This window comes from Scyliorhinus torazame, chromosome 12, assembly GCF_047496885.1.
Source record: "Scyliorhinus torazame isolate Kashiwa2021f chromosome 12, sScyTor2.1, whole genome shotgun sequence".
NCBI classification, from domain to species: domain Eukaryota; kingdom Metazoa; phylum Chordata; class Chondrichthyes; order Carcharhiniformes; family Scyliorhinidae; genus Scyliorhinus; species Scyliorhinus torazame.
Genome location: NC_092718.1, coordinates 5,740,363 through 5,755,208, shown reverse-complemented (window position 1 = coordinate 5,755,208; position 14,846 = coordinate 5,740,363). Strand labels below are relative to the sequence as shown.

The following is a 14,846-nucleotide window of genomic DNA, read 5'->3' as shown; positions in this document are numbered from 1 at the left end:
TGGACATAGTGAGCAATTCTAACCTTGTCCTTAGATGTGTTGATTCTTTCGACCAATTGATAAAATTAGTACTTGACAATCTCGGAAAAAATTTCGCCAAGAAGCATAAGATTTCCCTCTTTATATTTCTGCTAATAAAATAAAATTTCTAGCACAAGGGTATACTTCCAGAAACAAAAATTGTACGATTTATAGATTTCAAAAATTGTAAGACTTTGGATGGTTTTAAACAGGTTGTGGGAATGCTGAATAAATATTGAGACACTTGGTAATGATTTAGCCTTAGCTGAGCTTGTGAGGCACCTTTACAGTCTTTAAGGGAAAACAATTAAACTTTTATCAGCAAGCATGTTGATTTTGTTGTGACTCTTTTCTATGCAGATGATATTTCCATTCCATTGGCCATGTCCATACATTCCTCTATGCCCGTTGGCTCTGGCAGACGTTCTCAGTGCCCCTTGTCCTTTCATCGTAGGGGTTGACTCTCGCTACTTTGACCTATATGATCCTCCAAGTGATGTAAGCTGTGTGGATTTGGACACAAACACCATCTCTCAGTAAGATTTTGATTACAATTAAAATACAAAATGTGCCCATGAGAAGCAAATGAGCTGTAAAAGGAAGTGCATCAAAAATAAATTGTCCGCATTTTTAATAACTGTGTCTCACAATAAGGTGAACTCTTAAGCATTAATTAGATGACCTCCTGTGGTAAGGAAATTCGGGAGTCGAGACCTCACCTGGCCTTGTGGTGAGGCTGGGGATAATTGGGCCTGGGTGTGCAGACATAAACCAGTCACCATTTTAGTCAGATATTCAGTCCTTATTTTTTCTTTCCTTTATACATTCCTGTGTTTGCATTTATAATGGAAATGCCTATGCAAGCTTTAATGATGTAATCTATCCTCTCATGAGTGGCACTGTAGCATCTCCACAATCAAACATTTGTCCTTACAGCGTGACACCTGTCATTGCTTGTCTAAAATAATCATTATTACTGCCCCTAGTTGATCACGTTGTTGACCAGCTTAATTTCACAGAAAGGTGACCTTTTCTTTATTCCAGGCTTTGATTTACTTGCTTACAAAGTACATAAATGATACTGGTAGTGGTCTCTGTCAGTGTTGTTGGCTAAAACTCCACATTAATACATGAAGCCAGAAATACCTGTCAATATTAAATGATGATCGAATATCAAGCTAATGACTGATTCACCAACATGTATATTGGTTTGCAATTTGGAACCACAGAATTCCTACAGTGCAGAAGGAGGCCATTTGTCCCCTCGATTCTGCACCAACCCTCTAAAAGAGCACCCCACCCAGGCCCACTCCCCCGCTCTATCCTCATAACCACACCTCACCTGCACATCTCTGGACTGTGGGAGGAAACCGGAGCACTCGGAGGAAACCCACGCCGGCATGAGGACAAAATGCAAACTCCACACAGACAGTCACCCAAAGCCGAAATCAAACCCAGGTCCTTGGCGCTGTGACTCAGCTGTGCCACGGTGCCACCCCAGTTTGAAGCAGTATCTGTTTTTGTTATCAGTTACACAGGGTACTTAGATTGCAATTTATTTTTTGCTGGTAGTAAAAACTACGTTGCAATTGTGTGTTTTTTTTTTTTAAATGCATTTGCTGCATATTTGAACTCAAGATATGTTTTAAAATAAGATTGTTTTTTCAGAATTGATGATAGAAAAAGCCTTACGTGGAAAATACTTCCAAAGAAAGCTTGTAAAAATCTGATCAACTCTTTGAGCAACATTTATGAGCAGCTGGCAGAGAGTAAGTATATTTTAGTCTGTGCAGTGTTGAAATTTGTTCATCCTTTCAAAACGTTCCTTCTTGTTGCCTGTCACACGTAGGGAGTCTTGGACCCTCCCAGTGTCCTAGACGACCACATGTGTGGGACGTGTTCCCAGCTACAGAAAGTGGAGCTCCGGGTATCGGAGCTTGAGCAGCAGCTGGAGACAATGTGGCGCATCTGTGAGGCTGAGTGCTGCGTGGATGGCAGGCTTAGAGAGGTGGTCACACCACTGCTCAAGGGACATAGAACATAGAACATAGAAAATACAGCACAGAACAGGCCCTTCGGCCCACGATGTTGGGACAAGAGGGAAAAGGAAATGGGTGTCCACTAGGCAGGCCTCTCAGCTCCGAAAGTGGCGGTCTTCGGGGTATCAGACCAGCCAGATCTATTCCTGGGGAGGAGGGCGGACGCCCTTGCCTTTGCCTCCCTGATCGCCCGCCGCAGAATCCTGTTCGGCTGGCGGTCAGCAGCACCACCCAAAGCTGCAGACTGGCTGTCCGACCTCTCGGAATCTCTCCAAATGGAGCAAATCAAATTTGCCATCCGAGGGTCAGACGACGGCTTCCACAGAACGTGGGATCCATTCACCCAATTGTTCCGGGACCTGTTTGTGGCCAACGAACAAGCAGAAGAATAGCCAGGTAGCCAAGAAACAGGGGAGAGTAGCCAAAGCATGAGAGGTAGAGATAGACCGAGAGAGAGGGGGGGGGGGGGGGGGCCGGGGGGGAGGGGGGAAACACCTAACCCCCCCCTCCCACACACACAAACAGATGCCGACTTCCGTGTTGTAAATAATTTTGCCAAGTGTACAGAGTTGTTGCTGTGAGCTGGTGTATAATACCTTACCAGTTCCGTTATTTGATTTTTTATTTCTTTTTTATTATTACTTTTTTTCCCTGTTTTTTGTGATAAGTTTGTGTGTGCCCTTTTTATATATCATATTCTGTGTACATAATGGCAAATATACTTTGTTCAAAAACCCAATAAAAGACATTTATAATTTCTTCCACAGTCAAGTAATCTGCCAACACTAATATTGAAGCTTAGAAATGAACAATGGCTATTTGGAAAGTAACTAGAGAGGCTCCTGTGAACACCACCATGAGTCAGGCCCTGTGGTTGGGGAGGAATTGAAAAACAAAACCTCCAAATTGAAGTTTATTGTTTCAAAAAGAACTTCAAAAATACTTTGAAAAGAGCTTCAAAACTAACTCACTTGTCCACTACAATGCATTTATAACAATCGTTTAAATGTAAAACTACATTTATTCTCTTCCAGTGAATCAAAGACCCAGAGAGGAAGCTTTAATGGAGTTGTCAATGAATGATCATGATTTGAACTTTGGTAAGAGGATGCACGTGCTGGAAATGGAGATACAAGAAGCTTTCCTCCGATTCATGGCTTCCATTCTGAAAGGTTACAGAACTTACCTTCTCCCCATCACAGAAGCTCCGTCTGAGAAAGCAACAGATGCAAGTTCGCTGTTTGATCTTCAAGGTGGTTACAAATAATTACACATTTTGACTAATATCGTAATTTAATAAGGAAAGGGTGGTGGGGTAGCTTTGTTAGTGCAAGATAGAAAACGTGCAAGAGCAAAAAATTAAAATTAAGTACATTAATCTTGTGGATTGGGAAAATCAAATTGGCTGGGGTAGAATCATAGAATTTACAGTGCAGAAGGAGGCCATACGGCCCATCGAGTCTACACCAGCCCTTAGAAAGAGCACCCTACTGAAGCCCACGTATCTACCCTATCCCCGCAACCCCCACATCACATTTTTGGGACATTAAGGACAATTTAGCGTGGCCAATCCACCTAACCCGCACATCTTTGGACTGTCGGAGGAAACCGGAGCACCCGGAGGAAACCCACGCAGACACGGGGAGAACGTGCAGACTCCGCACAGATAGTGATCCAGCCGGGAATCAACTCTGGGACCCTGGACCGTGAAGCAACTGTGTTAACCACTGTGCTACCGTGCTGCCCGAACCACTATGCTACTGTGCTGCACGTAGCCGTGAGGAACAATTGATAGAGTGTATTCGGGACAGTTTCCTAGAAGAATATGTTGTGGGTCCAACCAGGGGTCAGACATTTTTAGATATGGTAATGTGTAATGAGGCAAGTTAATCTCTCCAGAGTAAATGATCCCCTCGGAAACAGTGACCAATACATGGTAGAATTTAGCATTCAGTTTGAGAGTGAGATACCTGGGTCAGAAACAACTGTGCTAAACTTATATGGCAAGGTGATCCCTTGTTTAATGTAACCAAGGCCACTGGCTTCCCAGAAAAATAGAATTACAAAACGTACAATAGAATTTGACTTATTCGGCCATCATAACCCGTTGTCCGAACAAATTCCTTGGAAAAACATTTGAAAATTTCAAGGCTAACTGCTATACACAAGTTTCTTTCTGTCACGGTACATTTGGGATGCCAATACTGGATTCAATGATAGGAGTAATCTCACTTGAATGGGACTGGTCCTTTCCCTGAGATTCTGGTCCAGTTTCCATCCAGCAGATTCAAAACTCCCTCTGGAAAACAACTCTATCTTTAAAGTTACCGAGGCAGTTTGCCACATCCAATGTGCTTTCAGTTCCCGGAACAGCTTTAAAATAAAAACAGGGGAAACTTCCTGCAGTTTAACAGTTCACTGCTTCTTCTGCAGTCCAAACGAACAAACCGGAAATGAAACCAAAACACTAAACCCCCTCTCACCTGACAGCCACAGCCCAGATCCACCCACAAATGACATCACTGAAGCCGTGCTACAAGCCATGTGATAAAACAAAACCTTTCTTGGAGGGACACTCACATGACAACTTCATATTAATCTTTATAGGTTTTCTGAAGAGCCGGGACCGTTCTCACCAGAAGTTTTACTCACTAATGACTAAAACACAGATGTTTATTCGATTCATTGAGGAATGTACCTTCGTGAGTGACAAGGATGCAAGTCTGGCTTTCTTTGACGATTGTGTGGACAAAGTAAGTTTTAAAAAAAAAAACTCAAATGTGTATCTGTAAATTTTCAAGTTCTGTTCTTTTTGATAGCTGAAAGGCTGTTTAAATACTTGAAAGTTAGGTTTTAGTCAGCTCATAATTAATCCAGGTTGCCTGGGCAATGAGAGGAAACTACTTGTTTTTATGGGCAGATTCTGAAATTAAAAGTGTCTGCAGATTCCTGTGTCCATTTTAGGGAACCTGTAATACAAATTTTAAAAAGCGTCTCTGGTGTGAGGTGCAGCAGCGAATGAATTCAACTTCCTGATTTGATTTGATTTATAGTCGCATGTACTGAAGTGCAGTGAAAAATATTTTTCTGCGGTCAAGGGAACGTACACAGTACGTACATAGTAGACAAAAAAGAATAATCGACAGAGAACATTGACAAATGGTACATCGACAAACAGTGATTGGTTACAGTGCGGAACAAGGCCAAACAAAGCAAATACATGAGCAAGAGCAGCATAGGGTATCGTGAATAGTGTTCTTACATGGAACAGATCAGTCCGAGGGGGAGTCGTTGAGGAGTCTAGCAGCTGTGGGGAAGAAGCTGTTCCTGTGTCTGGATGTGCGGGTCTTCAGACTTCTGTACCTTCTGCCTGATGGAAGAGCCTGGAAGAGGGCAATGCCTGGGTGGGAGGGGTCTCTGATAATGCTGTCTGCCTTCCTGAGGCAGCGGGAGGTTTATACAAAATCAATGGGAGGATGGCAAGCTTGTGTGATGCGTTGGGCTGAGTTCACCACACTGCAGTTTCTTGCGATCTTGGACCGAGCAGTTGCCATACCAGGCTGTGATGCAGCCGGATAGGATGCTCTCTATCGCACATCTGTAGAAGTTTGTGAGAGTCGATGCAGACATGCCAAATTTATTTAGCTTCCGTAGGAAATAGAGACGTTGTTGTGCTATTTTGACTGTTGCATCAACGTGAGTGGACCAGGACAGACTGTTGGTGATGGTGACCCCCAGGAACTTAAAGCTGTCGACCATCTCCACTTCGGAGCCATTGATGCAGACGGGAGTGTGTGTCGTGCTGCGCTTCTTGAAGTCGATGATCAGTTCCTTGGTCTTTCCAACATTTAGAGAGAGGTTGTTTTCGGTACAACGTGCAACCAAGTGATCCACCTCCCTACTGTAGTCTGATTCGTCGTTGTTTGAGATACGACCCATCACAGTCGTATCATCCGCAAACGTATAGATTGAGTTGGAATTCCTCCTGTGCTGGAATGAGCTTGATTCAGTTTAAAATGGTGCCCACGGTACGCATGACTCGGACCTGGGTGAGTGGGTTCTTCCCGGGGGTAACGGAGGGATATGAGAAGTGTGGGGGTGCGGTGGGCAAATAGAGTTCACATGCTCTGGGGTTGCGAGAAGTTGAAGAGCTTCTGGGGGAGGCGGTGTTTGGGACCTTATTGAGGAAGTGGGGGCCAAGGTGAAGCCGGACCTCATGGTGATGATCTTTGGGGTGTCGGAGGTGCTGGAGCTGCTGGAGGGGAAGGGAGCCGATGTCGTGGCCTCCGCCTCTCTTATTACCCAGCGACGGATTATTAAACTGGAGGTCAGATTCACCACCGGGGGGGTTGCGGCCTGGCTGGGTGACCTGTTCGGGTTTCTCTGGTTGGAAAAGATGAAGTTTGACGTAAGGGGGTCGGAAGAAGGCTTTGAGGTACGGTGGAGGCTGTTCATGACGATATTTGAGAAGCCGTTTGTCGCGGGAAGGTGGGGAGGGAAGGGATTAAAAGGGGGAAATTTTACAAACTTAACTCTGTTGGAATGTGGCTTTGTTATTGTTTACATTTGGAATGAAATATCTTTTTAAAAAACTTAAAATGCTGCAAATACTCAGCAGGTCAGGCAGCGTGGTGGAGAGAAACAGAGTCAATGTTTCAGGTTGAGTTGGCCTTTCATCAGACCTGAAGAAAGATGGAAACAGGCCAGGCAACAGTCTATGCCAATTTTTATGCTCCACATAAACCTCCTCCCATTCTACCTCATATAACCCCACCCTTTATTCCTTTCTCCATCATGTAGTTACCTAGCTTCGTCTTCAATACAGCTCTAATATTTACCTCAACTACTCCTTGTAGCAAGAGCCATGTTTTCATTACTCTTTAAGGAAATAGGTTTTTGCTGAATTATCTATTGGATTTATTTATGAATGTCTTATATAAGTAAGGAAGTTATGATGAGCTTTTATGAAACACTGATTTAAATTCAATTGAAGTACTGTGTCCACTTCTGTGCACTGCATTTCAGCAAGGATGTGAAGGCGTTTGTGAGGATTTGAGAGAATGATTCCAGGGATGAGGGACTTAGGTTCCAGTCTATCCATGTGACCAAAGGTTATAAGAAATAGTGTTGCTAACTTTTGCCTTAGTTTAATTGCTCTGTTTTATCACCTTTGCTTTTGAGTCGCCAGGTATCTTTCTGATACCGCCACGTGGTTCAAGTCCGAGTAATGATCAATAATCCAACACACCGCTTAGTAAGATTTAAATCAAAGCACATTTATTATACACAGCAATCACTACTCATGTATAAATTCTACGTCTAAGCTACTTCTACGACTAACAGGCCAATACTTAACTTGGAACTGGCCCACCAGGTCAGGGAAACAAATGGCCTTTCGTTCGGGTTCTGAGCCTGCGGGATTCGAAGTTGGTACAGATTGGTAGCTAGGAGCGCCTATCTCGTAGCGAGCGTTGAAGTAAGACTTACTGGATTTCAGCGATGGCTGGACCGGTCACTGTCAAGGGTTGGTTCGTGTTGCCGAGTGACCCGGTCCAGAAGAGAAGCAGAGGGCGATTTGAACTTGGGCTTGATTCTTATAGTCCCCAGGGGCTTCCCGCCTTTCGGGGCGGACCCTGTACCTGGTCCCAAGTGATTGGACTTTGTCCCAATCGCTTGGTTCGATTTTCTCCAATGCTGGAGCGGTTCCCTGATCGATGGGAGGTCTTGAGGTGCTCGTTCACCTCCTTTTGTGTAGGCTTCTGCTGGCGCCGAAGAGTCTGGTTTGGCTTTGTGTGTCTAAATGTTGCTCATTGTTCCCGGGCATTGCTCATTAATATGCAGATGACTGGTGTTTTGTTATGCTGATGGTTGCCGGTATCGATCTTGTCTGGCCTTTCCAGAGGTAAATACACAGCCAACCTGCAGCTGCTTGTTTGTGTCCTGTTGGCTGACTTTCCCATCAGCCTTTGCCGTTCGCCATTTTAAATCGGGAGTTAGCCATTCTAAATCGGGAGTTAGCCATTTTAACTGTCTACAATTGGGACAGGAGAAGACCATAGAGTCTCAATCCTGCTCTGCCATTGAACACAGTCAGGGCTGTTCTTGGGACCCCCGTTATAGATTGCCCAGCCAGGGGAATTAACTCTCAGTGTCTACTGGTTGTTCAACTAAGAGAAGGTTGAGAGGAGATTTGATAGAGGTGCTCATAATTAGGAGGAGTATCGACAGAATAATTGTGGAGAAAGTGTTTCATTGGTGGACACCTATTTAAGGCAAGTGGCGTAATGATGACGTGCGGAAGAGCTTTTTTTATGCAGTGAGTGGTTATGATCTGGAATGCAATGCCTGAAAGTGTGGTGGAGGCTGGGGGTAGATTCAATCAGGTTTTCAAAGGGGAATTGGATAAGCACCTAAAGAGGAAACATTGCAGGGCCTAAAGGGTATAGGGGACTATTTGAGTTGCTCTTTCAGACAGCTTGCATGGACATAATGGCCAAATGGCTTCCTTCTGTACCGTAACCATTCTGTTCTATTTATGCCACCGAGTTTTGATCTCCCCCACAAATAGAAATATCTTCTTTACATCAGGTCATTCTTCAATCTTCTCCACAATGGTGTCACAAACAGCAAACACACGTTTGTTTCATTAAACCACAAGGATGGTCTAATCTGTTACATGGATCCAAACCAGCTGGTGAGGTCAAAATTAAGATGGAGTCTTCCCTTGCAGAGAGTCAACACTCCTCTCCCCACCAGTCTCCCAGCTATCCCCATTTATATGTGTACAATACCCATCACCTGTTTAACTATATAATTGCCATTAAACTATTACAATGTAGTTCCCAATATATTGACACAAACTCTTGCCATTGCAAAAGCCCTGATGAGTGCGTTTGCTCTGGCAAATTATCATCCTGATGCTGCAGGTGGAATGGACAGACTGCTTCTCACGCTGCAGACAATGAAAGGACTTCACTCCCCGAGCGTGTGTGTAAATGCATCTTGAGGCTACCTGAGCAGCAGCAAGTATTGGGTACTGGATACTCTCGACCAGAATTTGCAATACAGGTGTGCTTCTGACAAAGGGTTGTGGCACACATTAGAAGCTGATTATGAAAACATACAGATTACTTACTTGCAAAGTAGTAATCCCTTTTGGTTTTTTTATTAACTTCCTCAGTTATTTTGGAGCAAAATTATCTTAGTTATTTCCATTGTAGAGACAGCAGTGCTAACCACTGTGCCACCGTGCTGCCCTGTATTATGTTAACTGTATCCTAACTGCAACATGAGACGAGAAGACTTTCTTGATTGGCAGCATTGATGGTTACATTTGTCTATACTTGTGTGATTTCCCTTTAAAGAAAGAATGAGCAAAATGCCTGTTGGCTTTTTTGGATGCAACGTAACCTATAAAAACATTGTAAGAAGTTTTACAACACCAGGTTAAAGTCCAACAGGTTTGTTTCGATGTCACTAGCTTTCGGAGCGCTGCTCCTTCCTCAGGTGAATGAAGAGGTATGTTCCAGAAACATATATATAGACAGATTCAAAGATGCCAGACAATGCTTGGAATGCGACCATTAGAAGCTGATTATGAAAACATACAGATTACTTACTTGCAAAGTAGTAATCCCTTTTTGTTTTTTTATTAACTTCCTCAGTTATTTTGGAGCAAAATTATCTTAGTTATTTCCATTGTAGAGACAGCAGTGCTAACCACTGTGCCACCTGCTAATGCTCGCATTCCAAGCATTGTCTTGCATCTTTGAATCTGTCTATATATATGTTTCTGGAACATACCTCTTCATTCACCTGCCTTGGTCTGCTTTCAAAGCCAGCGATTTAGCCCTGTGCTAAACAGCAGGCTTTTACATAATGTGCCATAATGTGGGTTCTGCTGATGGGCAACAATACACTTCTCTAAAAATTGAATTTGTCAAATGCCATCTTGAAATTTTAACTTCTATGTACCAACTTTGATCCATAATCCCAATGTACTCTAATGTGTTACATTTTATGTTACTTAAACTCCAGACCCTTGTTACATTACTGTTTTTCTTAAGTGTGTAAATGATAACTAAATTGTTAATTGATCAGGAATTCAAACTTTAATTTTTGATTTCTGTGAAGTATCCATTTGGTATTGTCTCTCAGTAGCCAAGCTCTTGTCAGTCTTGAATAACTCTGTTGATCAAGCATTCTGTCATGGACATCTGGTGTAATCAGCAATGATCAATATTGGTGTTTATTCGTGGGGTTGCAGGATGAAGTATCTGTTCCGTGTGACAATATTCATCGATGTGATTTAGCAGCTTGCACATGCATACACATGTATTTACGTGTTAATATCCTGTGTCATTGCACACAGAATATCAACCCACCACTGGTTTAAATGTGTGATCTGGATACTGCACAAATTTCATCTTGGTTATATGCCAGGCTTACATGGTGGGATATCATTTAATTTTATACATGTGCCTTTTAAATAAATTAAGGGAAATTATGCAAAATGCATTGGATAATCTCATGAATAAATGTGGACCCCATGGACAGATTTATTTATTTAATTGTCAGTCATTAAATCAGGTGCACTACTCAGTTGATTATTCTATGGGGTTTTTCCCAGCCATTTGTTCATACCGACTGGTTTATCCCCATATAATTACAGTCTGATGTCTTATGAATACACATATTCATTCGCTCCCCACCCAGGAGCCGTGTAATCTCCTAGGTGAAGTGAAAAAACACCTAAAAACCCAACTTGTTCTTTATTTGGTCCAGCTTCTGTTTAATTTTACATCTTAATAAATCTGAATCACAATTAATAGCCTAGGATTTTCAGTCTCTAGTTGTGTTAGCTGTCAACCTGAATGATCAGGAGAATATGAGTCACACTGTTCTACTTCTATTGAGCTGGCTGGCTGGCAGGATTAAGGATTTATTCATTGTCTCAGAGCATATTATCTCTTAGATTATTTCACAGAAGGTATGGTTTTGCCCTGTGAATTGAGTGTGAGAAAGGTATGCAGTCAGCATAAATTGTAACAGCCTCCTGTGTGCCCACTCCATGTCCTTTGTCAAAATAGTCGAGAATGACTCTTCTAAACATTCTTGTGGACTTCTTTTAATTATAATAGCAAGGTACAGGAATTTACTATGTGAAGAATTATGGGAGCAAACCTAAGCTCCAGCACTATGTCATGGTATGTTTAAAGATTAATAGCTCGCATCAGCAAGTGAACATAATTGCATCATTCCTTAGAGAGTCTATTGTGAATAAATGTGGCAGTTTGCATTTCAGCAGTAAAGTAGGTCAACATTGAAATCAAGGTCACTAAATCCCTTTGGCCACATCTGTTATCTGTGTGATCAGAGTCTGACAGCTATCTTTATATGTTTTATTCAAATGAGTCCTAATGGATTGTTAAACATGCTGTACTGTCTAATTCATGTGCCATTTTAGATAATTCAGCATTATTTGAGGATAGCCTTACAAGCCAGCTTGTGCTTCCCCACACTGCAGACATATGAAGGTGATACAAATGGAAAGCCACATGGGGCTGGATTCTCCGGTCGCCGACACCGAAATCGCGTTCGGCCGGAGAATCAAAGTTCCCGACCAAATCGGGGGGGGGGGGGCGCTTACGAGATGCTCCGCCCCCTCCAAAGCGGCGTACTCTCTGAGTATGTCGCGTGACATTGCAGGGCATTGCCTGAGGCCCGCCCCCCCTATGGTCCGCACTCGACCGGTCGAGTCCCCAACGGCGTCGGTCGGGTGTGGTCTCATCCGTCAGGAACTCGGCATGGCGGCTGCGGACTAAATCCAGCAGCACCACAATCGGGGGTGGGCTGATCCGCGGGCAGGGGTGGGACTTTATCAGGGGCTGGGGGCACTGTGGGGGGTGGTCCGGGGCACACTAGCCAGCCAAAGGGGGGGACTATTTGGCGGGCCAGATCCGCTAACAGCCGCCGCTATGTTCCACGGCGCGGTCGCGCAGGCCGCCGCCATGCACATGTGCGGCCATGGACCTGGCAATTCTCCGGGCCGTATCAGCAGCTAGAGCCGGGTGCTCTGCGCTGCCGGCATGCAGGCCCCTGGCCAGACGGATGATCGGTGGCTGTTTTACGCCATATTTTCTGTCGTAAAACGGCACCGTTCCCACGTCGTCGTGGGGACATAGCCTCTGAATCGGAGAATCCAGCCCATGATTTTTTTGTAATCTGTTTCTTTCTTCCTTGCCACCTTCCAAATTATCATGAATAAAGTTGGGTGAAAATATTTAAAATGGTTTTGCATGCCATAGCCTATCTGAACTGCTGAAAGCATGAACTAACTATGTCAGTTTTGTATCTTTGAATGGCAGCTACTTCAGTACTGTTAGCTTCTGTATTAGGAGTTGAATACACAGTCTTGTGACTTGGTGAGAGTGCTGTGATTGAGTCAAGTTTGCATTGATACGTTAGCCTCGGTTATGTTTTGAATCTCGGAGAGAATTTTGAACCTATAAGCTCTCATTGTAAAATGAGTATGCTACAAACTAAGCCAATCTATAATAATATTGTTACAACACACTGGGCTAGTGCGCGGTGAATTTCAGACCTACGTGATCTGGAGTCGCAATGTTGCTCTCTTTGGTTGGCTCTGAATATGGCGGTCAATATGGCCGCCTTCCTTAATTCTAATTACGTTTGCTCTAGAGTCGCCAGGTATCTTTCGATACAGCCACAAGGTTCAAACCCGAATACTGATCAAAGACTCGATACACCAGTTAGTTAGTTCAAAGTCAATGCTTATTTATTTACACACACAGTAATATCTACTCATGCACAAAACTCTACAGACTAAAGTATCACTACTGCTAAAGCCTATACTTAGCTTCGGGCGCCCACTCAGTCAGAGGAACAATGGCCGTTGTTCGGTTCTGAGGCTGCTGGGGTCGAACTGGTAAAGGGGAACAGCTAAGGTCGTCCGTCTGGTAGCGAGCGTTGACCTTGGACTTACTTGCTTCTGGTGCAGCTGGTGGATGGGTCTCTCCTCGGTGAGAGCCGGGTCCAAGAGAACGATTTTCTCTTGGGGGCTCCTTCTTATACCCAAAGGGGCTTCGCGCTCTTTTGGGCTGGGCTTGAACTTGGCCCCAATCAATTTGGCCGTTTCTTGATCATACCTATTGATTTCATCCAAAAGAGGGGTGGGTGCCCTGATGGCTGGGCGCATCCTAGGTGGCCGTTGGCCTGCTTTGTTTCGGTCTCCTCTGGCGCCGGGGTGTCTGCGTTAGTATCGGTTACTCAAATGTTACTCTTTTGTTCCCGGAGATGGTCTATTAGTATGCTAATGGGCCTACAGTTTTGGTCTTGTCTGGGAGCTGCGGCTCCAATATGCAGACAAGCTCTGAACCTGCTTGTTTTTCATAGATTATCATAGAATTTACAGTGCAGAAGGAGACCATTCGGCCCATCGAGTCTGCACCGGCTCTTGGAAAGAGCACCCCACCCAAGGTCAACACCTCCACCCCATCCCCATAACCCAGTAACCCCACCCAACACTAAGGGCAATTTATCATGGCCAATCCACCTAACCTGCACATCTTTGGACTGTGGGAGGAAACCGGAGCACCCGGAGGAAACCCACGCACACACGGGGAGAACGTGCAGACTCCGCACAGACAGTGACCCAAGCCGGAATCGAACCTGGGACCCTGGAGCTGTGAAGCAACAGTGCTATCCACAATGCTACCGTGCTGTCCATTTTCCCTGCAATCTTTGCAAAGTGTCCATTTTGTAATCGGGAAGTGGCCAACCCAGGTGGCTACAGCAACACAGCTGAAATTAGATTTTATTTAAAATACCCGAGGTCCTTGGTTGAGCCAATAAACTACAGTCACCAGGTTTGTAACTCTACAACACAAATAACCTTTCATTATGTACAGTATTATAATTAAACGGTCAGAAAATGTAACTGACTATTTATTATCCCTTCCCAACCCCCACCCCCCTTTCTAACTCCCCCCACTCTCTCTTCACACACACAGACAAACAACAGAGGGGAAAGGATGGTGGAAAGGGAAAGAAAATATTAATAAAAATAAAAGGATAAGGATCTCTGATGCACTGGGATGACTTCCCGTCAATGTCTTTCTGAGGTCCAAGCTTGCAGCTGTACAAAACTCTGGTGCGGCCGCATTTGGAGTATTGTGTGCAATTCTGGTCACCGCATTATAGGAAGGATGTGGAAGCATTGGAAAGGGTGCAGAGGAGATTTACCAGAATGTTGCCTGGTATGGAGGGAAGATCGTATGAGGCAAGGCTGAGGTACTTGAGGCTGTTTTCGTTAGAGAGAAGAAGGTTAAGAGGTGACTTAATTGCGGCATACAAGATGATCAGAGGATTGGATAGGGTGGACAGTGAGAGCCTTTTTCCTCGGATGGTGATGTCTAGCACGAGGGGACACAGCTTTAAATTGAGGGGAGATAGATATAGGACAGATGTCAGAGGTAGGTTCTTTACTCAGAGAGTAGTAAGGGCGTGGAATGCCCTGCCTGCAACAGCAGTGGACTCGCCAACACTAAGGGCATTCAAATGGTCATTGGATAGACATATGGACAATAAGGGAATAGTGTAGATGGGCTTTAGAGTGGTTTCACAGGTCGGCGCAACATCGAGGGCCGAAGGGCCTGTACTGCACTGTAATGTTCTATGTTCTATGTTTTGTTTTGGTACTAATTCCTTCGAGGCCTGAGATGGTTTTCTCTGGCAAGGCTGTCTACCTTTTCTGCAGACTCAGCA

The 14,846-nt window shown here is 44.2% G+C and overlaps 1 protein-coding gene across 5 annotated transcripts in view; it reads left to right on the top strand.

Annotated features, from left to right (window-relative positions):
* Positions 1 to 14,846, top strand: part of dennd4a (DENN/MADD domain containing 4A) — a 241,784-nt gene that overhangs the window by 127,739 nt on the left and 99,199 nt on the right. For all 5 annotated transcript variants that reach the window (XM_072470324.1, XM_072470323.1, XM_072470320.1 and 2 more), the window contains exons 10-13: positions 382 to 557; positions 1,690 to 1,790; positions 3,095 to 3,313; positions 4,668 to 4,813. In XM_072470324.1, coding sequence (XP_072326425.1) covers positions 382 to 557; positions 1,690 to 1,790; positions 3,095 to 3,313; positions 4,668 to 4,813 — 642 coding nt within the window. The remainder of the gene's footprint in view (positions 1 to 381; positions 558 to 1,689; positions 1,791 to 3,094; positions 3,314 to 4,667; positions 4,814 to 14,846) is intronic.